Below are 24,601 nucleotides of genomic sequence, written 5' to 3'. Positions count from 1 at the left end.
TATAATGATGATAATTGAAATGCTACACTGTAATAGGTTAAGAACACATGAATTTCCATCATTTCACAAAAACATGAAGATTAGGGTCATGGCCCGTTGCCCTCATTCAAAGGGTTAAAATTAATTTTTTCTAACCACTAAAAAATAATTCTATGTGAAAGTTTTTACACCTCATATAAGCAATTCCAAATAATTTGATTAGGAAGAGAATTTTTTAAAAAATATAATTGAAAAAATCTGGAAAAAAGGAGTCCGTTTCCACATGTAGCTTCAACATGCTTCATATTTTCTTTTTAAGCCGCCCTAAGCCTATAATCTTTCATCATTTTTCCTTTCTCATTATTAAAACATCTTTTTTTCTCGGCCACTTTAATAGGCATTTTTTAATAGGCATTATTTTCTTCTCTCTTTTTTCTTTTTTACCCTTTTTTAAGTTTTGGCAAGCACAAAGGTTAATTTCGTGTCATTTATATATAGGCCAAGTGCATGGTAATTTAGGTTAATCATGTGTACGTTATATATATATCATGTGGAGTCATGAGTATAAAACTATATATATACATATGACAATTTTATTCATTCATTTAACAAATCATTCATAATAAATTAACTTGAATAAGACCCATTTCTATAAGCTTTTTCGATGATCTGATGAAAAAAGGCCCTAGATTAGATATGAATTTTTTTACAAGTATTAAAAAAAATTATGAATGAAGGCCATTATTGAAGATTGCTCGAGTTTGTTCATGTGAGCCTTTGCATTCCATGGTTGGGTTTTAGAAGTAGCCATGCTTTTCTTTAGAGTGACAATAGCATAATTTGCTTTGGAGAGAATATACAATGACCTGGAGACAGCTCTCAAGATATACAATTCTGAGCTTAGTCATTGCATAATATTTTTAAAAGATTGATATGTTGGGTTAGATTGTAGAGTTTCTCTACAAACTCAAGTCCCTTCAAATGTGTATCTTTATTATTTATTATTTATATTTTTCTAATACCAGCTTTAGTAATTGGCAGCGTGTCCTATGAGTAAGTGTAATGGGTAGTGGTAGCATCTTATCTTTCTTCATTGTGTGCTAACTGGGGCCTTGATCTTACGTTAATAATTTGACACCTGGTTGGATTGTTTATCCCTGCATTCATAAGGGGTCTCTATGTGGCCAGGGGTGGAAGATGGAAGGAAGAGTAGCAGGGCAGCTTGTTGTCTTATATCAGTATGTAGATTATATGTACTCTCTTTTAAAAAAGTAAATAAATATGAAACTCTGATAAATAAATTAATTTTTTTAACAGTAAAGTTTACTTCTTTTTTAAAGAATGTACTGGACTTGCACAATCTAGACCGATTGTTTCTAGATCATTTTAGTATTTTACTCTCCGGACTTTTTTTTTTTTAATTTTATGATTTTTTTTAAAGATATATTGTTTATTAAAGATATATTGATTTAGGGGTTTCAATCCATGAAGCTCCTAAATCAATTTAGGGTTTCGGATTGGAACCCTAATTTAATTAGGGTTCCAATCCGAAACCCTAACCCCTAAATTGATTTAGGGGTTTCAATCAATTTAGGGATTAGGGTTTCAATGAAATTTACAACAAAAATAAACAATCCAAAACATCCAAAATGCTTGAAATCCGAAACAATCACACAATGTCACAAACAACAAATCCACATCACACAATTCACAAATTTCATCCTCCATCTCCGATTCAACCCCATCCTTCCTCCAATCTCCGATCAAAACTCAAAAAATATATATATATATATATATATATAAATTAATGGAGAAAATCAAAAGAGGAGGAGAAAATTTAACATACCGTGCGTCCGGTGTAAGGCACTGCATGTGCCGTGTGGGGACTTAGGGGGTTTCGGAGGGGAGGGGATTGGGGGTTTCGAAGGGGAGGGGAGTCGGGACTCGGGAGAAGCTTGGGGCCTGGGAGTTTCGGACGCCCGGGGGGGGGGGGGGGGGGGGGTTAGGGTTAAATGCTAACCCACTAAATGAAACGGCGCTGTTTTATCCACCACAAAAATGGCGCCGTTTCATTTAGTGGGTTATTAATAAACCCTTACCCCCCCTAAGATGAAACGGTGCCATTTTGTCAACTACAAAACGGCGCCGTTTCATTTAAGCATAACTTATTAATATATATATATATAATATAATATATAATATATATTATATTTATAAAACATACGGGGCGGGGGAAAAACGGCCGGGGGGGTCCGTTCCCGTCCCTCGCCTCCGCTGGGTTACACCATACGGGCCGGGGGGCCCTGCCCCGACCCTAACGGTGCGGATGCCTGCCCCGCCCTATGTGGGGGCAGGGCAGCGGGTTCCGGGGCCCCGCTGCCCACCCATAATTTAAATATATGGTATAAAGCATATTACGTAAATATAGGTAAGATTTTATTAAATTTTTTTAAAAAAAAGAAAGCTTTTCTTTCAATGCCATTTGTTTTAAAAGGAAACAGTTTCATTAATTTATTTAAACTACAATACAAATAACCAATTTCAAACAATTTTATTATTTTTTTTAAAAGAATATTTATTAATTTATTCCATTTCTCAAACACACTATAAGAAATAAAAGAAATGCAAAACATTAATTAATTTTACATTCTCGCACTTATGAAGGTAAAATATTAATAATAACATATTATATTTTAAAAGTATTATGAAATTATAATATAATTCATTATGAAAATTTTTAATTATACTATCTTACCTACTATTATTACTCTTAATAGTTAAAGTCGAATATTTATATTGTATGTTACCTATTTATAGAATAAACATATAACGTTTCAATTTGAAAAATATAACATTTCAATTCATTGTTATTAAACGACTAATTTTATCCAACAATCAAAAAAATATTTCTATTTAGAAAGTATATATTTAAAGAAATTATTAAATCAAAATCTTTAATAGAAAAAATAATAATATATAAGTAACTGTAAATAAAATATTTTATAATATTAAAATTTATTTTATTAAGATTTTATTTTTATCATATGGTTATGAACATTTGGTATTTATTTGAATAAAACAAAGATAAAACTATAATAAAATTGGTAAACTCAAATATATTTGTAAAGGCAAAAATTGGCTAGAATTAGATGACTAAATGATAAAGTTTATCTTATCATTATTTGATTAAATTTGGATGAATGTAAAATAATAGATGATTTTATAAATAAACAACATTGAGTTTATCTAGATGTTTATAAGGTTGTTTAAATAAGTCAGTTACATGAATTTTGAATCCATAAGAGTCTGGAATTATCAAGACCTGAAACTGAACACAGATAAGAAATTACAGTGAAGAGTTATCGCAAAATGTCAGCAACCCGTCAGAAAGCGTTCTCACGACTGTCTCTACCCGTCAGTAGAATCTTACTATGACTAGAACTATTTCAAGACTTTCTATTTAAAGGGATTCGGTTTTGTATTTTTTGAGGGACTTGGAGCCATGAATTTCAGAGAATATATTCTGAACATTTATGAGAGAAAATTCACTTGAAATTTTCATTGAGTTTTTCATCTCTTCTTGAGTGTGATCGTGCTTTGAGTGTGAATGAATCTCGATTGGATTTCAGTCTCTGGAGTTCCACAAGGGAAGTCAACATTTGAAGATCGCTAGAGATTCTGGTTGTTACTGCGCTAGAAGACAAACGAGTTGTTTGTCTAGGCAGGTAAGTGAGTCAAATTGTAAATGTTTTGTAATTGATTATTGCTTGTAATTGTTTATCAAATAATAAGATTGACTTTCCTGGGTTTGGCTGTCTCGTATGGTTTTACCTTTAAAGAGTTCTTTAAAGAGTTTTCCTTCGTAACCAATCATTATGTCTTACGAAGTTAATTATTTATTTTAAAGTATTTTATTCATTTGATAATTTTGATAATTGAGATCTAACATATTTGTTTAAGGAAATTGGTAGACAATTTCGTAGTTCACAAGGATACGTTAGAAATTTCAATATTTTTAACATGATTTATTTAAGTTACATTTTTAACATTATTTATTTCGACCAAAGAATAAAAGTTATTAATTTATATTTTAAAAAATTATAGTAAATTTTTTCAATCTATAACGTTTGTGGATATTTGTTTTGTAGTATTATTTTGATAGAAGATACATTTTTATGCAGGAAAATACTTTAGCCACAAAGTGATTACATAAAAGTAAACCTATAATCTGATGTGGTACATCAAATTGTAAAATAACTTTTATTATAAAATAGATCTAATGGATTTCATAAAGTTACATCAATTTATAGGTTACTTTGTATAATTTCTTTATATCTGTAGTAGTTCTCTTTTTTGTATTTTACTATTTTTTCATTGGGATCATGGTAAGTTTGGTTGGGATGAAGGTGATATGATATCTGAAGGACAGATTTGGGAAATTGTATCTGGAATGGAATCCAAAAGGAAAATACTAAGCTCACAGATGATTTCTACCAAAATCATCTATTGAAATTTTTTTTTAATTTTACTTAGTAATTAAGTAAACATTTTTAAATGAATATGTAATTTTTTTTATTTTAAAAAAATATCTAAATAATTTTAAAAAAATAGTGAAAGAAAAAAAAAATTGTAGTGATCTGTAAAACTTTTCTGTAAAAAGGTTCTGTGGACGTAGCAACGTCCAATTCAAAATTTGAATGATAACGATCTTGGGTAGGAAGTAAGCATGCACTCTCATGTCACCGTCGTTCACTCATTTGTGGCTTTTTTCCGTATTTAAAATAGTCATCCATTTTTCTATTATTCTTTCATTGGAATTTGGGTTGGACAGAAGTGCTGAAAGTTATAGACATATTTTTTATTTGAGAAAATCTTCAAAACGGTCAATCTGTTAATCTGTAATAAACAGACCACCAACAGTTAACTTACACGTAGCCTCCTCACCATTCATATCCTATGCCTCCACCACACGCACGCAAAGGATCCATCCCCTCTCATTCTCTCCCTCTCTCCCAGAACCCAGATTTGCGAAATCAGCTACTCCCCCTCCCTGCCACCCAAATCGCTTCCTCTTCCGTCGTCTCACGAGCCACGCGGCCCACCTCACATCCTCTCTCCGTCGTCGCACGAGGCTGCTAATTCATTCTCTTATTTTTCCTATAGATTTCTAAAGTGCTTTTGAAAAAGTTGAAATTGCAAAGCACAACTGAAAGTGGAGTATGACTCATGTCTCGGTCTTATCTTAAACAGAGTGGGGGGAAAGCTAAAACCCAAATTTGAAAGTATACTGAAAGTCTATCACCCAAAAACTAATTCTTTCAAATTTTGAGTATGGTCTGTTGAGACAAAGACAAAAAATAGATTCTTTCAAATAAAACAAAATGTGTGGGCGCCCAGGTGTTTTTCCTCTCTTTTATTTATATATTTTTTTCTATATTCAATCCTGACAATTGGTTGTCTTGGTTTTCCCTTAACCACCGGTGGGTTATTAAAGAAGCTCCTGGAAGTTTTGTTTGATTACAAGTGAGAACTGAGAAGTTTTATGCGAACACCTTCTATTTTTACTCAATCACTCCAAACTTTATCTTCAGATTTTAAGATACATTATCATTCAAAAAATTATTTGTCAAATTGCTTTCAAAAAAACAGAGCAAGCTTTTAGACACTGTAATGGCAACATCACAACAGGAGCAAACGAATGTGAGGGGTGATCCAGAAGGAGCAAGTTTGAAGAGATAAAAAACATACCATCAAGAAACCCAGCAAACGACGGCAAATAAAATGGGGGACGGAGTTGGTCGATAGCGGAGATGGGCGACGGCGGCAGAGAAGAGGTGATCCAGCACACAGGGAGTCGAACGTGAGGTGTGCGGGTACGAATGTTGCTATGGAGAACAATAATTTAGTGTGATGCATTTCATTTTGCTTAGTGTGAAAAATGTAACGTGTCAAAATCTGATTTGCGGCTGTTAATCCCTCTTCACCAGCCCGACTGTCCCAAATCGATACTCTTTTTATTTTTCAAATCAGTATCAGGAAAGTAGTTTTTTACTCTTTTAAATTTTTGCATTTTAATTGTATTTTTAAACTTTGATTCTAGGTCCTTTGCCAAGTGAGGTTATTTTTTTTCTTTTTTCTCTTCTTGACCGCTCGTTCTTTTAAATCATGACCACTGATTCTTTTACATCAATGGTTAATTTCTTCTCCCTTCTTTTCTTCTATCTTTTCTTTTTGAAATAAAATTTCATCCCCTTCTCTTCCCTTTCTCATCCTGCAGCAGCTCCTATAAGACTTCTCAATTTTTCTTTCATCCCTCTCCTCTTTCACTCACTGTGGGTTCTCCCCCAAGGGTCCAACCAACTGCCACATCTCCATTTTTCTATTGTCTGCCGTGGGTAGATTTGTTGGTCCCTTTTTTTTTTTTTTTAAATGGAGTTTGGGACCAAGGCTCTCCTATTTTTGAAATCAAGTTCCTTATTTCATTCTCATCTTTTTTTTTTCTTTTTTTCTTTTTGGATTTTTATTTATTTATTTATTTTTTGCATTGGTTGTTTTGTGAAAAAATTTATGGGTTTCATTTTTGCATGTTTGTTTTTCAGTTTTTTTTTTTTTTGCATGTTTGGTTTTGGAACAAAAATATATGGGACTTCATTTTTTTATTTCGTTTTTGTTGTTTTGTTGTTGATCTATGTTCTGGAGTGCAAATCTATGTTCTCCATTACTGAATAAGAAAAACTTATCTTTTTCTTCTTTAGATTTACACCCACTTTGATGCTTATCACAGGGGCTCTCTCTCTCTCTCTCTCTCTCTCTATGGGAGCTATTAATTTGCGTCTCAACGATTCCCCTCTTTCTTCGATATTTTCTCAGAAAGAGTAAAATGGTCAGTACTTCGATCATTTCACTCTAGTGGTATGGTCTCTCTGTAGGTTCTTTTCAGAAAATATTTTTGAGGTTATTGGTATGATCTTCAAATTTTTTCCTATGCAAACCTAGGGACACTCGCATATATAGGGTTTGTTTTTATTTTTCTTGGTTTGACAACTCGTTTGATGCCATTTTTTGGTTTGATTGCGTGATGGGGCTAAGTGAGCTTGACCTTCCCTTCGAGCAATTAGCTGTGTGTTTCTCATGTGATAGTTGGCCATGCATGGAGGATCTGGTTTCATTTGCGGCCTCAAACAGAGCATTGGGTTTTAAAAAAAAATAGAGTATTGGTTTTTCTAGTAAATGAAATCTAAGATCTTTTAGCTTCTTGTTAGGAGTTTGATTTATTTTTCTAGGTTCAACAACTCGTCCGATGCCCTTTTTTTATTTCTTGGTTGCAAGGTCTAAACGCTATCGTGGCTGATGTGGGTGGCAATGGTGGTTGATGTGAGTGATTAATGGCGTGATGGTGTTGAGTGAGGCTGAACTCCCCTTTGAGCAATTTGCCGTGTGTTTCTTGTGTGATGGTTTGTTGTGCACGGACGAAGAAGAGGCACTTACTAAGAGCGTAGGTGCACACGGAGACGTTGTATCAAAGTTTTGAATACCGTACCAGTTAAGACACTGGAATGAAATATTTCGGTACCGATACCGTTTCGTGTACCGTTTCAGGATAATCGATATATGAATAAATTATATATATATAAATTAAATTTCAAAATAATAGTCTATATATAACTAAATTATACATGGATATATATATTGTAAATAGTCTTGTCTAAATTGGGAGTCAAAAAATAAGTTTACAGTTTGAAGAAATGAAAAAAAAAAAGAAGAAGATAAAAGTCGAAATATCGGCCTGTACGGGCTGGTACGGGCCAAAATATAGGCCGGTACGAAACAGGTACAATACTTGTACTGGATTAGTGGTCGGTACGGTATTAAAAATAGTGCATTGTATTTCGATAGAGCAGATGATGATATTTAGATAGTATAAATGTGATGCACACAAAATTGAAGGCAATGGAAGTGATTGATCTTCTAGAAAGTGAACCAAGCGGTGAATGACAGAAAAATACAAAGGCAGTGGAAGTGTTCCAAAATTGAAGAATGCTATGAAAGTGATTGATCTCTCAGAAAGTGAGCCAAGCGGTTAATCGAATATGATTTAGACAAATTATGAAGTCAGTGGATGTGTTCCAAAAATTGAAGAAGACAGTGGAATATAGTGGATTGGTCTTCCATAAATTATGTGATTTAGAGAGAAGAAACTCAGTAAGCAGTGAACTAAACTTCTAGAATTTATGTCATTTAGAAAAAAGAAATTCAGTAAGCGGTGGATTTATTTTCGAGAAGATATTGTTGAATTTCGGATTGAGGGTTCTAATATCCACTATTATGTAATGGGTCAATTAGTGAGAGTGTAAAAAGACAATAAAGGTAGAGAAAATTTCAATTGGTTTCAATTTTCTTATATAAAATCAGGGATAAAATTAAAAGGAAATGACCAGAGAGGACAATGCCAACAAATATAAAAGTCCAAAAAGATACACGGCAAAAGAAGAAAAAAGAGCAATAATAGAATGGAAATTTGGAATATAAGCAAGACTAAAATTGAAATAAAAATGTGTCAAACAAAAATACTGTTTTTCCTACCTTGGCATTTATATATATAGTGGATGGATATAAATTTGTTTAAAAAATATGTAAAAGAAAAAGAAAACAAAACAAAACACAGTTATCGGTCCCGCTTTCGGTAATTTTATCGGTACCGTTTGCAGATCCATTTTTTTAACCCACCCGCAGAAGATCACATGTTCCTCTTCAAATTTTCCCTTCCCTGGAACACTCCTGAGTCCTGCCACACTCTTGACCTTCTCTCTAGGTCTGTTTTGCTGGCTCAAGGTAAAACCCACATCACCGTGTTCTCCGCATAAATTGTTTGCGTTTGGACTTGTAACGAATCTTTTCTATTGCTTTGCTCTTATTCGTTTTGAATTCAGTGATCTCAATTGTTGTTTTGATTTAATCTCTTTTCAAGTTGACCGTGTTTGAGATTACGAATCCATTGGGTATCTGTTTGCGGGGAGGATGGCATTAGCTGGTTGGAATCTGTAATGAGTTTTGATCTGTTCGGATTCCTCTTTTTCTCTTCCTCCCATTCTATCGCCCAAAATCCTTGCGTAGAGAGAGAGAGAGCTTTTAAAAAATGGTTCAGCTTCTCGCGGAACATACGCGACACAGCTACGCCACCAAATCCAATCCCTGGAGGGAAGCTAGTGTCCCAGAGCACTAAGAAGAGAGCGAGTGGGCCTGAGTGTCCCGTCACTAGAAATAGGATCCGGAGAACTGTTAACAGAGCTTATGATGGGGTACTGTCTGGAGGTGATGTCCGAGAAGGATCATTCGAGCCTTTTTGGTGGAAGAGCAAAAGATTGTGAAGAAGGTCTTGAAAAGGAAAACCAAGCCCCAAAGAGTTCAGCTATATGGTTTAGCGAGTTTCAAGCAGCTTTAGAGTTATTTTGGCCGTGGCAGAGTGGCTAACTATGGCGAAGTACTTTGAGGTTTTCTGATTTGGATCATCTTTTGCATTTAGGCTAGTTTAATGCATGATTTCAAGCTCCCATTTTGTCGACAAATCCACCGTTCTAAGATTTTTTTTGTTAAAATGTGATGTGATACTACTGTTCTGCTAAAAGAATAAAAATCTTCGGTTTGGTCTCATTGGTGAGATTTTAGTCTTTCTGTTGAATTTTGAGATATTTAATTTCTAAAGCTTTCTTTTTTTCTATAAATTTATCAAGTATGGGGGAAATGTTTTCTCTGTTCGAATACATGTTGTATCTTTCATGGAAGTCTATTGGAAAATTGAATTACTGACATTGGGTAAGTTTCAGCCGAAGTTTGAAATCTTGTTGAAAAATAAAAACAACAGCGATTCCAGTTTAGGAACTATTCAGGCCTTAGATTGCGTAATTGGACTCTAGTAAAACTTGAGGGTTAAGAACGTACAGTAAAAAAGGATTTATTCTTGTTGGTTCATAGTGCCATATCGCATAAATGACTCAAGATTTATAGGAGATATATGTTAAAACATTCATAAGTTACTGTCAAATAAAGCATGTTTTACATGCATTATTTATAATGAATAGGACACTTTCTAAGAAAGGGATTATATTTTTTTTATTGTGCAAAGAAACGAGAGAATGTAAAGAATGCCATGTGTTTAAGGAAAATGAATATTTTGAGATTTTAATGTCCTAATGAATAGGCCTGATACTGAGGCTGAGATGGAGTGCAACCACTATGGGTGATCCATTGCCGGAAAGAAAGTTTCCACACGTGTTAGTTTGATGGATAGGGAAAGTCACTCAACCTGGGGCAAGGTTGAGAAGGGGTCCCTTGTGGTTACACATAGCCCTGCATACAGGGCAAAATTTTATACCAGCCAAAGGTTAACAAGTGATGGATTATAAAAGTTCCGAGCATGTGAGGGAAGTAAGAGTAGTTTCTATATTGTGAACAATGTACAGTTATGTATATTTTTAAGGGTCAATAAATGTTATGAGTTCAGTACCTGTCTATAAATTATATGCATCCACTTCAATTGCAAAGAAATTCAATAATGTTCCAGTAGGCTGTTTCATGTATGTGATGAAAGTGTTAACTTCCCCAAAATATTTTTAACTCAACTGTTTTTAATTGGTTGGGTGTATTTTAACTGAATTTTCCACTCACCCGGTCTTATTTTCCTCCCCAAATGCAGGAGTATGTAAGTACGAGGCTAAAATTTCTATGGATAGAAGAGGAGTTTTATCAGAAGAGCTTAGTAGGAAGCTTTGTTTAATAGGTTTTGTCATACCAGGCAGAGTTTTATGAGAATAATAATGTCATTTCACTCGAAAGCAATCTCTCTCTCTTCTATATCTATGTCTAAACTCAAAATCAAGCTCTTGGTGATCCTTTTCACAGCACTAAGCTTCACAGACCGCTCCGCCACAGCTTCTCCGAGTCACCATCGATACAATATAGGAGATCTTGTACCTTTATATGTCAACAAAGTGGGGCCCCTCAACAATCCTAGGTACCCCAAATTCTGAGTATATCAACCTCTCCATTTCCAATCCTAATATGAATGCATATTGATCTTTATGTTTATTTGTGTTCTCTTGCAGTGAGACCTACTACTACTATGACTTGCCATTCTGCCGCCCAGGTTAGCTACTTACTTCGGCGCGTAATAAGATTTTAGCAATCTTTGTAGTTTCCTTAGCATTAAATATAACTTACATATTCTATGGGTGTTTTTATCTTTTGAGCTTTGCCATGTTCAATGGCCAATCATGTTGCCGTCTGAGTCAGATTGTTCGATATGAGTAACCTATATATAAGATAAAATTAAAAAAAAAAAAAAAAAAGTGTTTGATATGAATTCGTGTTTACATGTAGTAGTTGTTAAACTTACATTTTGTGCTACTTTTAAGCAGTAGAAGTTGAGTTTTCTACGTTGTGGCTTGCAGATCCAGTAATCCAGAAGAAGGAATCCTTTGGTGAGGTCTTGAATGGTGATCGTTTGACCAATGCTTTATATGAGTTGAAATTCCGGGAAAACATTACTGGGAAGACCCTTTGCCAGAAGAGGCTTAGAGTTCCTGAAGTTGCAAAGTTCAGGGATGTTGTCAGTGAAGATTTTTACTTCCAGATGTATTTTGATGATCTTCCATTGTGGGGGTTCATTGGGAAAGTTGAAGAGGAGAGTGAGATTCTGGGTGAGGAGGGCCCTAAGTATTATCTCTTTAAACATGTTCGGTTTGATGCTCTTTACAATGGGGACCGAGTAATAGAAATACGTGCATTTAGTGATCCTAGTCATGTTGTGGAGATAAAAGAAGATGCTGAAATTGATATTACTTTCACTTATTCAATTATTTGGAATGAGAGCTCAGCCAAGTTTGAGAACAGGATGGACAAATATACAAGGACTTCATCAGTGCCAATTATCCACCAAACTCATTGGCTCTCATTCATTAATTCAATTGTTATTATTGTACTCTTGATGGGATTGCTTGCCTTGCTTTTAATGCGGCGTCTCAAGAATGATATCAGAAAGTAATTGCACTGCTCAGCCTTCTCTGTTTTGGGGGGAGCTATGTAGGTGGTTATTTTACTTTTTCTGCCTAAACTTGTTCATTTATTTCAGGTGTGCCGATGGGGATGAAGAAGAGGATAAGGAGGTTGGTTGGAAATATGTTCATGGTGACGTCTTTAGACATCCTCCCAATTTGTCCTTGTTTTGTGCTGTCTTGGGCGTGGGTACCCAGCTGCTAACCCTGTATGACACTTTTAACCATTCTCTTAATTTTCTTAATTCATCGTATCAATGTATCAAAACTACATTTGCAATATATACTTTGAGTAGCATCATCCGGGCTTTTAGGTGTCAGGGGACACCTTATTAGATGGTACTCTACCAGCCTTTCATTGACATTCAGAGCTACCTTTATTCCATGCCCTGTGGTAATATGACATTATATGCCTAGTTAATCTTTTCATTTTCCAATTAGATACCTCCAGAGTTGATTATGATGTTGGATGGTCTATAGTGTCTTGGCAGACCTTGATTGGCAGATTTCTTGCATCTCCATACAGCTGGTACTTCTGCTGATGGATGTCATCTTCTCTGAGCTTTTGTACTTTGGATCCAGCTTAATGAACTGCAACTGCATTTTATTTAATGGGTCTGTGACTTTATTAATGCATATCAGTCGGTCTATACTAACTAGCAAATCATGATGGGGATAGAAAGGAATGCTTCAGCACTTAACATACAGATTTGCATTGCAGAGGTCATGTATGCCATTCAGGCTAACAGTTTTTCAATATCTTTGACTTATGAGAATGAAAATTGAACCTTTTTTTCAACTTGTCTCTGCATTTTCCCTTCAGGGTTTTTGTATTATTCTTATTGGCATTTCTTGGTGTCCTCTATCCTTACAATCGTGGAGCTTTGTTCACATCTCTTGTCTTGATATATTCACTTTCATCTGTGGTTGGTGGGTACATTGCTGCTTCTTTCCACAATCAATTTGCTGCGACTGGATGGGTAAGAGCCTGATGTTTTTTCAGTGCATTTTTTGTCTGCAAATTCCTTCGTAACTTGTTATCCGTGTGACAAAGACAATATTTGATTCCAGGAAAGGAGTGTTCGTCTTGTTGGGATTCTGTATCTAGGCCCGTTTGTTGTGACAGCATCTATTCTTAATACAGTTGCCATATCTTATGGAGCCATAGCCGCACTTCCATTTGGCACCATTATATTGATTCTTCTTATGTGTGCATGCGTTGCTATTCCATTACTTGCCTTCGGTGGGGTGATTGGATATCGTTTTAGATCTGAATTTCAAGCACCTTGTGCCACAAAGCGAATCCCCCGAGAGATTCCACCATTAGCTTGGTACCGAAAAACATCTTGTCAAATGTTTATTGCAGGCCTTCTATCTTTGAGTGCAATTGTCCTTGAGTTACACCACTTATATGCAAGCATGTGGGGCTACAAAATATGCACACTTAGCAGCATTTTATTTATCACCTTCATCATCGTCATTCTGCTAACTTCGATGCTAAGTGTTGGCTTGACATATATTCAGCTCTCTGTGGAAGACCATGAATGGTGGTGGAGGTATGTATAGCACATGCAATATACTCGTTCCTTTCAGGTGATAATTGGGTTCTGAAATTGTCACTCCATAGTTTGAAAAGTAAAAGTCAACAATTTTTTGAGGATGAATATGGCATCTTCTGTTTGTGAGGCTTGAAATAATTAATGGTCTGTTCCTCACATCTTTTCAGCAGGCTCAATATCAGTGGTTGGCCAAATTTTGAACACTGTAGGTCATGTTTGAACTCTTAACTAGATGAGGCAGAATGATAGTGAAAATTTTCCTGTTTAGAGCGAATGGGCTGCTTGGCCTCAAATACTTCATCGGAATCTGAAGGCTCTGTCCAGTTTATTATAGACCATTTATGTTATAAGGATCAGATGGTCTTCTTTTTATTTGTCTTTTTGGATTTTGGAAGGGTTTTATGTTAAAAACAAATGATTTTTTATTTTATTTTATTGCTTCATACTTTTTATCTGTAGCAGTGGAACATTTTGATAGTATTTTCGAAACTTCAGACTCATCCTTCTATCTCCATTGCAACAAAAACGTAAATACTGTACACAATTGTAAGCAGATGTATAATTGGAATTTTGTGATAGCTTCTTCGTCAGAAGGAAAAACCATGAATCTTCTGCTTTATATTTGCATTATGTTTAGTGTATTGACTGCATGTTTTCTTTTGCTGATGCAGATCGGTGTTGTGTGGAGGCTCGCCAGCCATTTTTATGTTTGGCTATAGCATCTACTTCTATGCCAGGTCAAATATGAACAGTTTCATGCAGCTGTCCTTCTTCATTGGCTATAATGCTTGTATGTGCTATGCATTCTTCCTGATTCTGGGTACAATCAGTTTTCGCACTTCCTTAATGTTTGTTCGTCATATGTACCAAGCTGTTAAGAGCGAATGAATATGCTTTTCTGCATTCAAGTGATGATAAAATGTTCCATCTTTCTCTTCTCCCCTTCCCTCCATGCACACGGGGGATATGCATTTGCATTTCTTGTGTCTGCGAAGAGAGGGAGAGGGCACAAAATAGTCTATCAAGATTGTAACATTTACAAAATTCTTTCATATCTATGAAAAAAATTCCGTCACTCACTCACATATGCATGTTGCAAGCACTAATACTTGTGCATAGACACGTAGGGACAAGCAGATTGTGAGAATTATACAATTCCTTCCAATTGAAGAGATCCTGCAGCATCTATTTATGCACTTATGGATTAGTTTGATTGAAAGTAAAATATTACACTTTTTTTCAAGATGTATTTTACCATTTCAAGTCATTACTATTCATAAAGATTTTGACTCATTTTAACTCAGTTTAACATCCAAACGGGACAATAACTCTTGTTTGAAGCCTTGCCAACTGGAAAATACCCATTAAAGCATCTGCTTTGGTGTAGGCTTTAGAGGCCTAACCAATGAATTCAGCTCCTGTAACCAAACTTTAATCCTTTTGCACAGTTGTGAGTTGTGCAATAGTTCTGGGAGAGTTTTCATATTTGGCAACATTTCGAGCAAAAAAAGATCTCCCATGGTATAAGTGACGGAACCAAAGAAACAATAATGTGAACCTGATCTAATCCTTGAAAATAAGGCCACAGCAAGAGCAATTTTGTTTCCATGAATTAGAGCAAAGGGAAGAGGTTCCAAACCAGTTATAGAAATAGGAAAAATATAGTTGCAAGCACAATTGTGCACTAATATGATGTGATTGGTCAAAAAGTAAATTTTATTGAAAACAGTGTTAATTTAAATTTTAAGTATGAATAAATCAGTATTGGTACACAGATTAGTGCTCAACTGTGCTTGTATGTAGTAAAATTCATAGAAATAAGCCCAAACCTCATTAGCTAGACAGTTTTGCTATTTGCTGTTATTTTTGTGTATTCTTTATACACTTAAATGTGATTGATCAAAACAGTTATTTTATATTAAAAAAAAGTTATAGAACTAATCACATTAATAAAATGTACAAAGAATACGTAAAAATTGTTGGACATAGAGTTTATGTTAGCTAGAGGACAGCCATAAAAAAGATGTACTTTACTTTCAATATATTTTTTACAACAACTGCATTGAGATATTAAAGGGATGACACAATTTTGTATCTTCAAGTCTGATGCCACTCCACCTTATCACATCTTCCATGTAAACAAATTAATCTTTAGAGGTAACAAAGGATTCTATATGTATTTAGTTCAAACAAATTCTAGATGATATTGTTTGATGATATTTCGTGTTGACTTTGTTGTAAAGAACTATATGAGGTAAGATGTTGCATTGCTTTGACTGCAGTCTGCAACTCAGAGAGTGCTTCCCTATCAATTGGAGAGATCTGGTGTTTGTGCGTTGAGATCCTGGCACAAAATGGACACTGCTACACCCATCGAGGGTGTAGGATGATAAAAGTCACCGACAAGGCATTTTTTTTTCATGTATTTTTTTAATCTCTTAATTTTTTTTATAAAAAAATTCACAATACCATTAAAAAATACTTACTCATTAAATAATAATAAAAAAAGACTATCGGAATCCATCGTCGGAACCCAAAGTATTTTCCTAAGATGAAAGAGTGAGTGTTGAAGAAGAGGATGGGAGACATTGGATGTGGAAATTTGGGTTTTTATTTTATTTTATTTTATTCATAATCCGTTATGTAATGGCTAAAATGGTTAGATTTTCAGGCTTATTGAATGACAAAATGATGCGAATGCTTGAGAGTTGGAGGGAAAATGCGTCTGTGCGAGATGAGAAAACTTGAAAGAACAACGGGATTTTAGAAATGTTTTATAAGTCCACATTAATTTTTTACAAATGGATGATTTTGAATTTTCGATAACTTTTTATAATATTCTGAGCGGTCTGAGATGATCACATTTGTCATTTATTGGCCGAAAAAGAAAAATTTTACTTATAATTTTTTATACTATATATCAATATTTTGATTTATCATTTTTATTCTTTTATTCAAATACACGTATTGTTATGTAAATATGCGTGTTTAAATAGAAGGATAAAAATAATAAATTACATGTTAATATATGGTGTGTGATGATGAGTAGTATTTCTCGCTATAAAATAGTTACTACAGGATACTGGTACAGTAGATAATACATTTTTCAACTTTAAAAAGAAATTTTATTCGAAACTGTACTTGTACACTCTATAACCGTATATAATATTAATTCATATTAAGCTGACAAGCATCTGAGTAATTATATTCTCTCTCTATATATATATATTTTTTAGATAGAATAAAATAATCTAATATAGAAGAAATATAGAATAATAAATAATTATTCAAACAATCAAAACATATCAAAGCTGGACTTTGAGACCAAATTTGAATAATATTACTCAAGCCCATATCAGATGTGGGCCATGAATCTGAACTGGGCTAAGGTCTTGGACACTCACCCAATGCCGAGTCCACCATGGCTCGACATAAGTACATTTTTGTTAGGGTTTATCAGCCATGCCCGTTCTTCCTATTGCTATATATACTGAATGCTTAGCCGTCAGAAATCCCGCTAGACTCGTGGAGTTCCTCTTTGTTCTGGGTAACTTCTCTCTGCCCTGCTCCCTTGCTTCATTTCTAGATCTGCAGTCCTCTTTTTGTTTCCTGAGAAGTCACGAGAAATGATGTGGACTTTTGAGTGTTCGAGTGATGTGTTTTATTTTCCGATCTTAAATCATAATATATCTGGATGTATATTTTTGTGTCATTTCTGTAAGTTGGCCTTCCTTTTGACGTGATATCGTTTTGTTTGCAGGAGGAAAAGATTTTAGTTGGACTGTGGAAAAAACAGACTTTCAAATATGAGGTATTCGAAATCTCAGCTTGTGGGTGTCTTTTTTTCGTATACCGAATCATGTCAGGAGGGTCTAGCTTTTGGAGTTTTGGAAGTAGTAAATGTGGAAGCTTTTGTGATGATTAGCAATGCAAATTGTATAATTGATAATAATCAGATGAGAGTTGATGGGTTAAGACTATTGAAATTGAGTTTCATTTGTATTTGAACCTTTTCGTTTTATCGTTGTTGTTAAATAACTTTGTTGGATTTTATTGTTTTAAAATACTGGTAGAATACTTATCCTATATGCAGAACCTGTTTCGTAGTCTCTCACTGAAGCTAAAATTACCCATGGATGGCTGTAGGCTAGTTGTAATGATCTCAATACTGTTTCTTTATTCTTCAGTAAAGCTGTGGGCAGAGCTTGTGTATGATTGTGTTAGTCAGTCTCTTTGTTTATTGGGGCAGTGATCCGTTGAAATGTGTTGGCAGAATCATGATCATGTTGCTGTCGATTATTAGTTTTTATTAGGACTGACGGTCAATGGTGTTGCTTATAAACTGAACATTGAAGGCTAGTGCTTTCTCTCAGAGTCCCCCAAGCACTTCATTATTCTGTCGTCATTAGTAGAAATCTTATCATGTGATAATTATGGAGGAAGTAATCAAGGTGATGCATTTTAGTATATCCTATCTGACTTGTTTGATCCTTGTACAGTAAGCTTCAGAGTGATGCTGTAAGAGAGGCTATCTCCACTCTTTTTAGCGGATCCAGAGATAAGAAGCGTAATTTCACTGAGACCATTGAACTCCAGATTGGGCTGAAAAATTATGATCCCCAGAAGGATAAGCGATTCAGTGGTTCTGTTAAGTTGCCACACATCCCTCGTCCCAAGATGAAAGTCTGCATGCTTGGAGATGCCCAACATGTTGAAGAGGTACTGATACTACTGTACATGGCTGAAACAAAAAAAATTGTAGCAACTTTTTTATAGGTTGCATCTTGAACAAGGCTCCACATCTTTAGTTGTTTCCTTATATCTTGTAGATTCAAGTGCCTATATTCTTTTGGTTTCTTTGATGGTGGTACTGATTATCGTTGTCTCTGAAGTTTGTTATGACCTCTTATTCTGAGCTTTGTGACTTATAACTGATCCATGTGATGGGGATGTGTTACGTGGGCCGGGGTTTAACTGGATTAAAGACATTTTGCTTTGCAGTCTCTGGGATTACTTATCTTTAAAAAAAAAATGTGCAATGTTATTAAATATTTTGGAAAGAAATCTGTCTAACATTTAGAAGGAAAGGAAATTTTTTGTAGATCATATAATTTTACATATTGATATCCTGGATTTTTGCAATGCGTACCTGTAAATACCGTACCCTTTGAATTTCTCCTCTGAGATATTTTCAATCGAAAGTAAAATCTTCACATTGTTTTCCCATTGAGAGCATGAAGGGGAAGATTTGTCTGAGGAAATTGTACAGAAAAACATGTAGATATCAATATCTTAGCAAGTGATTACTCCATTTTATGAATCCTTGTCTATTTTCATGTTTGGATATCTGCTATCTGGCAACCATTGTCCCTAGCACATCCCTATTTTCCCTTGTTAACATTATTACTTGGTTGCTTTTAGTATACAGATTTAAAGTAGTTCTGCTAATTATTGGGTGAGTGCACTGATATTCTTGTCTAATTTCAAGCTTTCTAAGTGGTGTGTATAAAATCTTGCAGTTGTCTTACTTTCTGGTGGTAAATTGAATTTTTGTTACGTACTCTTTTCCACTTGTGCATTTATTTTTCCCATGTGTTCTAACTTTGTGCCTGCTTCAGAATAAGTTGTTTTACATTATTTTCAATGCCATGCAGGCAGAGAAGATTGGTCTAGATTATATGGACGTCGAAGCATTAAAAAAGCTTAACAAAAACAAGAAGTTGGTTAAGAAACTTGCCAAGAAATACCATGCCTTTTTAGCATCAGAAGCTGTCATTAAGCAGATCCCCCGTCTTTTGGGCCCTGGCCTGAACAAGGCAGGCAAGTATACTATATAAATATATTACATCTCCTTTTGGCTGTTATCTCTACAGGACATTTTTAATAATGATATTGTTTTGGCTTTTGTATCTTTTTGTTGTTTACATTATTTGATGGTTTAAAATATAAGCAATATGGAAATTAATTAGTTATGCCTTTTTTTCCTTGTCACTCTTTCATTGAAGTGGTGCATTTGATATTGGAGATTATATTTAGAGATTTTATTTAGCAGCAGTAGATGCATAATATATTTTTTATCTTTTGCCTTTGAAGACTCTATTATTACTTGGTAGACTTTCTAATTGGGCCTATTGGGGTGCGATTCTGTTTGTTTATTACTGACACAGGCAAGTTCCCAACGCTTGTTACTCATCAAGAATCAATTGAGTCCAAAGTTAACGAGACAAAAGCTATGGTTAAGTTCCAATTGAAGAAGGTTCTTTGCATGGGAGTTGCTGTTGGGAATGTTGCAATGGAGGAGAAGCAGGTCTTCCAAAATGTTCAAATGAGTGTTAATTTTCTTGTTTCATTGTTGAAAAAGAACTGGCAAAATGTAAGTTCTCTTCCTCTGTATTCTGTTATCTAGATAACTGTTTGTTTTTTTATAAGTAAGATAATTGAATTTCTTATTAGATGTAGACAAATTTAACCTTTTGTTTGAGTACTTTGGACACCTCTTTGTCTATTTGATTTTTTCTAGTCATCAGAAAAAAATCATATTTTGATCTGTCTGAATGTTCTATGGCACGACCATATGTTGAGTCTTTTGTCTGAATGGTTCCTTATAAATGGCCCTGTGCACATATGTAGCAGTCACACTGTTCACCCGTTTGCCACACTCTGCAACAAAACAATAAAATCCAACCACTCATTCCAAAAGATTGACCTCAACATTGTACAGCAATTTGGCTCTGACGTTTTTATTTTAAAGCAAATAGGGTATGTCAAGAGTGCTTTCCTCTCCTATTGCCTTTTTTTGGGAAATAAACGTTTTGGCTTTATAAAATCATTTATTATCTACACCTTAAATTCATCTTATTGGGTAACCAGATAATGCTGTTTTTTGTGTTTCGTCCTTCTTTTAGTTTGCATTAAGAAAATCTTCATGTGTTTTTATTTTAAATCCTTCAAGGATTACATGTTTCATTGTGTTTTGACATTGTTTTTCTTGAAATCAGGTGAGGAGTTTGTCGCTTAAGACTACCATGGGGAAGCCAGTACGCGTATACTGAGTTCTCTTGGCAAGGGAGTTTTGTAGGAAAAAAGCTCACCCGAGCTGTAATACTACCTGCAAGTAATTTTTTATTTTCAAATGGTCAAGGTTTCTTGTTGGTTGGCTGTTACCTTCCTCTGTTCTTCGGAAAGATAGATAACATATGGTCTTACATTTATTTTCTGGTAGAGGCAGGCAAACCTTTTCTTCATTCTCACTAGCGCTATAATGCATTGTTGAATGTTTTCTTGAAGTTTGGCCATTTCTACTGCATTTTTCACCCCGATTCTGGACGTAATTACGACTGGAACATCCACAATTGTTATTTGTTCGGGTCACACTGAAAATTTTATTTATTTTTTAGATTATAGATGACACGTGGCGGTTCTTTTATCTGGCTGTGTTTTCCGTCGGAGAAATGCTGATTGTACTTAAAGAAAAAATTTCAAAAATTTAAATTAAAGATATGTTGTTGAAAATTACGAAATTTGAAATTAAAAAGAAAATTGATAAAACAAGTCTTCAACGTTTTTTACAGTTTAAAATATAAATACAAATTTTCTTTCCGGTAATGTTGATAGATTTAAAAGTTAATGGAGGGATCTATTTCTAAATTATTGAAATTATAAGGTCTTTTTGTATATAAATGTAAAATATAAATGTAAAATTTTTCCATGAAAGTAAATAATGGTATAAAAAAAAAATACAGCAATTGTATTAAAATATATCTGAGAAATTGGAACATATCAAATTGTCTTTTATAACAATAATAGATTGTGGTACCCAAAGACATGGACCATGGTTGAAAGTCTGATGTATAACCTTCACTATTAAATCAACACAAAATGATAAAAGCATAGCACCAAAATCAAGACTTTTATCACTTGAATAAATATGTTAGATTTGGTTTAATTATATAGTTCAAATTATTTCATCTCATATAAATATTTTATTTTTTTCAAATTCTAACATAAAATATAATAAATAATTCAACTTTTTCGCATCATGAGCTATATATTTGATTCTTGATCTCCACCAACTTTTTCTTTTCTTGGAAAAGTCTTTCGAAGAAGGCAAGGGATAATATTTTAAATACGATCACTTTCAAATGTCTAATATGAACAAGACTACTTAATTCTTTTCTGAGATGGTAAGTGGTAGCCTTTTAAGATATGGACAATTTCAAATTTCCAACACTTGAAAATTTTCCACATTTTATATGATTTGCTTTGCTTTTAAGAATCATATCGCACTTTCAAAAAATACCAAACACAAGAAAAAATACATGCGCGCCAATAATAGATCATGCACGAGCCAGCCTACCAGAGCGTTGATGCGAGACATTTTAAATTGAAGATCATAAAATTTAAAATAAAAAATTATATTACTTTATTATATTTTAGAAAATTGTTTGTTTAGATATTTGTCTATTTTAATTAAAGCTAATCATGAATAGGTTGCCGGTAGTATTATAAGCACTTGATTGGTTGCTTACATCATGGGTTAATGGCATGCCTTATGTTTCAAAACTTCTCAAATTTCTACTTTTATCTAATCATTATAATTTTTTAAAAACTGTAAAAATCAAATTTCTGCTTTCATATTTGTTGGGAATCCGATTGACTCGTGATGAAAAAAGTGTCACTTTGATTTTTACAATTACCGGAACCTCCAATTAGGATGTAAAGACAAGAGAAGCATCACATGCCCTTGCAATTATTTTTTGGAAAAAAGAAGCCCACTTTATCAAAAGGCACCAAGGTCACAAATATACGGTTCTGGATATGACTACGATTTCTTGAATCTTCGCAGCCCCACGCGATGCAGAGCAATCGAGCCCACAGCTGCCTAATGCTCCGCAATGGCCTTTTGACCAATTATATTAGATTAATATACATATTATTGCTGCTATCTTTATAACGATTCTCTGTTGGATTTACCAATTATTAAAAATAAAGAGCAAGTCAAGCAAGAAGAAGAAAATATGAAGACAAACTAATAAATTTAAAAAAATATATTTAGATAAAACTAAGATCCGAAAATTATTCAAATCACCATCCAGCTTTAGCTTTTAAGTTTAGATTTTTGACTTTTCTCCTGCCAAAGATGAGAGAGAGGCAAAGAAAGGGATATCTTTGGGCCTATCAGAAGTGAAGAGCTTTTTGATGGCAATATTGTCAATGATGGTCCCACAAGCGGGGTCATTAAAAACCAAACTCACATCTTCCTCATCCGCCTCGAATGCGTAGGCGTACGGGTCCCATCCCTGCATGTTGTACAGCGTTTGTAAGTCTATCGTCTGCGACGCCGGCACCACCGACACGTTCAGCAATTAGCAATACTGCTATGCACCGCTCAACAGTAGGTAAGAGAGGGGTGAAAGGCCCTAAAATAAAGAACAGAAGAAATAATTACATCTCATTCAGTATACTGAAGCAACTGAGGTTATTCATATGAATCAACCTATTTAGAAGGAGAGCAGCAGCACTGTCATGATTGTTGATATCTTGATCCCGTGGAATTTTTCCAAATAACAAGTAAAGATTTTACAAGTGAACTGTAACTAACAAAATTTGTAAAATGAGAAGCTTCAGTTGGGATTTAGAGAACATTCATGTGGGAGATGAATGAAATTATTAGATCTAAAATACCATCTCTTAAATACAATTAATATTTCAGCTTCATATGACGGTTTTGTAAGAAAGTGTGCATTATTAAAAGAGAAATAAAATGAAACACATAAAAGATCTAACAGAAGATAGAAACATAAATATCAATATTTGTAAAGTATTATTTTATTATCAAGAAGCAAAATTACAGAAATTTGAGACTCTTTACCTCAATCTTTAAACGCTCTTGCTCTTCAAAAATCTGCATGTCTTTCCTATATAAAGGAGTAGTCATTCGAAAAGAAGAGTTAAGTAAGGATTTTAAATATCTGTTCTCTCCCTTTAGTGCTTCTATCTTCATGTTGGACTTCATAAGAAGCCGCTGAAGGATAAAAATATTCTCGTAGAGTTTGTCAACCCCACCAGTCCTAGATTGTAGTCGCTGAGAATATGCGACAAGGGTTGATGAGTATCGGGTACTGAGACTCACAAGCTTGTCGATAATTTCATTATCTGACTTATTAGTCAGATCATTATTGGATTGCATTATAGCACCTACGGAAGAAGAAGAAACAACTGGTGAACGAGGTGCAGAATACTTCATATATTGGTAATGAGAAGATTGCTGAGCCATTGCAAAGTGAGAAAGCAGAAAGAGATTACAGAGTAAGAATGCAGACTAAATTTAGAAAAGTGAAGAATATGAGATGCGAAAGAAGATGAGCTGAATAATTCTTTTATAGAGAAAATTATGATAAAGTATCACTCTATTGCTTCATAACATCTTTCGTAAAGCATCTCTCTACAAGAGACAAGAGATGTAGCATTATAGCTGCAGCGCCTGACAGATACAAAAGAGCGATGTAGTATCATAGCTGCGGCGCCTGACAGTTACAGAAGACCTGTAAAAATCTTACAGATCAGAGTTGTCTGGTCTAAAACAGAGGGTCATCGTTTTTGTTGAGAGAGAGAGAGAGAGAGAGAGAGAGAGAGAGGTTAACGACTTAATTTTGATGAATTCTTTACTGAGTATGTTATTTAGAAGAACACTTAAAGTATATCATTTATGTTTTTCTAAAAAAATCGAGAGTTTACCACTGAAACCGAAGATGTTAGACATGGGTATAGCTGAAAAAATCCTGGGAGGTCGAATCTGCACCGTTTTCCATCAGAAAACCCTCCTAACAGCGCAAAAAAGAGAAAACCAAAGAAGACAACGGTCAAAATCTCTTCATACAGAGCTTTATCAACAAAAACAGAAACCCACATGCAAATTCTATGATATAGGGCAAAAAAAAGTAGAGAAAATAAGTGAGAGAAAATAGAAGGTGAGGAGCGAAATGATAGGAGTCGGAGTGGGTCAATGAAGAA

The 24,601-nt window shown here is 34.4% G+C and overlaps 2 protein-coding genes across 2 annotated transcripts; both read left to right on the top strand.

Moving 5' to 3' along the window:
• The first annotated feature begins 8,661 nt into the window (after positions 1-8,661).
• Positions 8,662-14,500, top strand: LOC122293901 (transmembrane 9 superfamily member 5). The gene is made up of 8 exons (XM_043102350.1): positions 8,662-8,811; positions 10,673-10,990; positions 11,082-11,122; positions 11,427-12,015; positions 12,107-12,238; positions 12,853-13,009; positions 13,101-13,585; positions 14,260-14,500. The coding sequence occupies exons 2-8, from the start codon at positions 10,782-10,784 to the stop codon at positions 14,474-14,476; spliced, it is 1,830 nt and encodes a 609-aa protein (XP_042958284.1). The 5' UTR covers positions 8,662-8,811; positions 10,673-10,781; the 3' UTR covers positions 14,477-14,500.
• Positions 14,501-17,025: 2,525 nt separating this feature from the next.
• LOC122293900 (60S ribosomal protein L10a-like) lies at positions 17,026-20,874 on the top strand. The gene is made up of 6 exons (XM_043102349.1): positions 17,026-17,135; positions 17,349-17,399; positions 18,088-18,307; positions 19,243-19,408; positions 19,756-19,961; positions 20,587-20,874. Exons 2-6 carry the CDS (start codon positions 17,395-17,397, stop codon positions 20,638-20,640), a joined length of 651 nt encoding a protein of 216 aa, XP_042958283.1. The 5' UTR covers positions 17,026-17,135; positions 17,349-17,394; the 3' UTR covers positions 20,641-20,874.
• The last annotated feature ends 3,727 nt before the right edge of the window (positions 20,875-24,601 follow it).

Source organism: Carya illinoinensis, chromosome 14 (genome assembly GCF_018687715.1).
Source record: "Carya illinoinensis cultivar Pawnee chromosome 14, C.illinoinensisPawnee_v1, whole genome shotgun sequence".
Taxonomy (NCBI): Eukaryota; Viridiplantae; Streptophyta; class Magnoliopsida; order Fagales; family Juglandaceae; genus Carya; species Carya illinoinensis.
The sequence above is the reverse complement of the archived record's forward strand: the minus strand, read 5'-3'. Positions and strand labels throughout refer to the sequence as shown.

Coding starts and splice junctions, on each gene's coding strand:
- LOC122293900 (XM_043102349.1), top strand. Junction 19,409..19,755: donor CCCTGGCCTGAACAAGGCAG/GCAAGTATACTA, acceptor TTACTGACACAG/GCAAGTTCCCAACGCTTGTT. Junction 19,962..20,586: donor TGAAAAAGAACTGGCAAAAT/GTAAGTTCTCTT, acceptor TCTTGAAATCAG/GTGAGGAGTTTGTCGCTTAA.
- LOC122293901 (XM_043102350.1), top strand. CDS start 10,782: ATGAGAATAATAATGTCATTTCACTCGAAAGCAATCTCTCTCTCTTCT. Junction 11,123..11,426: donor CTTGCCATTCTGCCGCCCAG/GTTAGCTACTTA, acceptor TGTGGCTTGCAG/ATCCAGTAATCCAGAAGAAG. Junction 12,016..12,106: donor CTCAAGAATGATATCAGAAA/GTAATTGCACTG, acceptor CATTTATTTCAG/GTGTGCCGATGGGGATGAAG.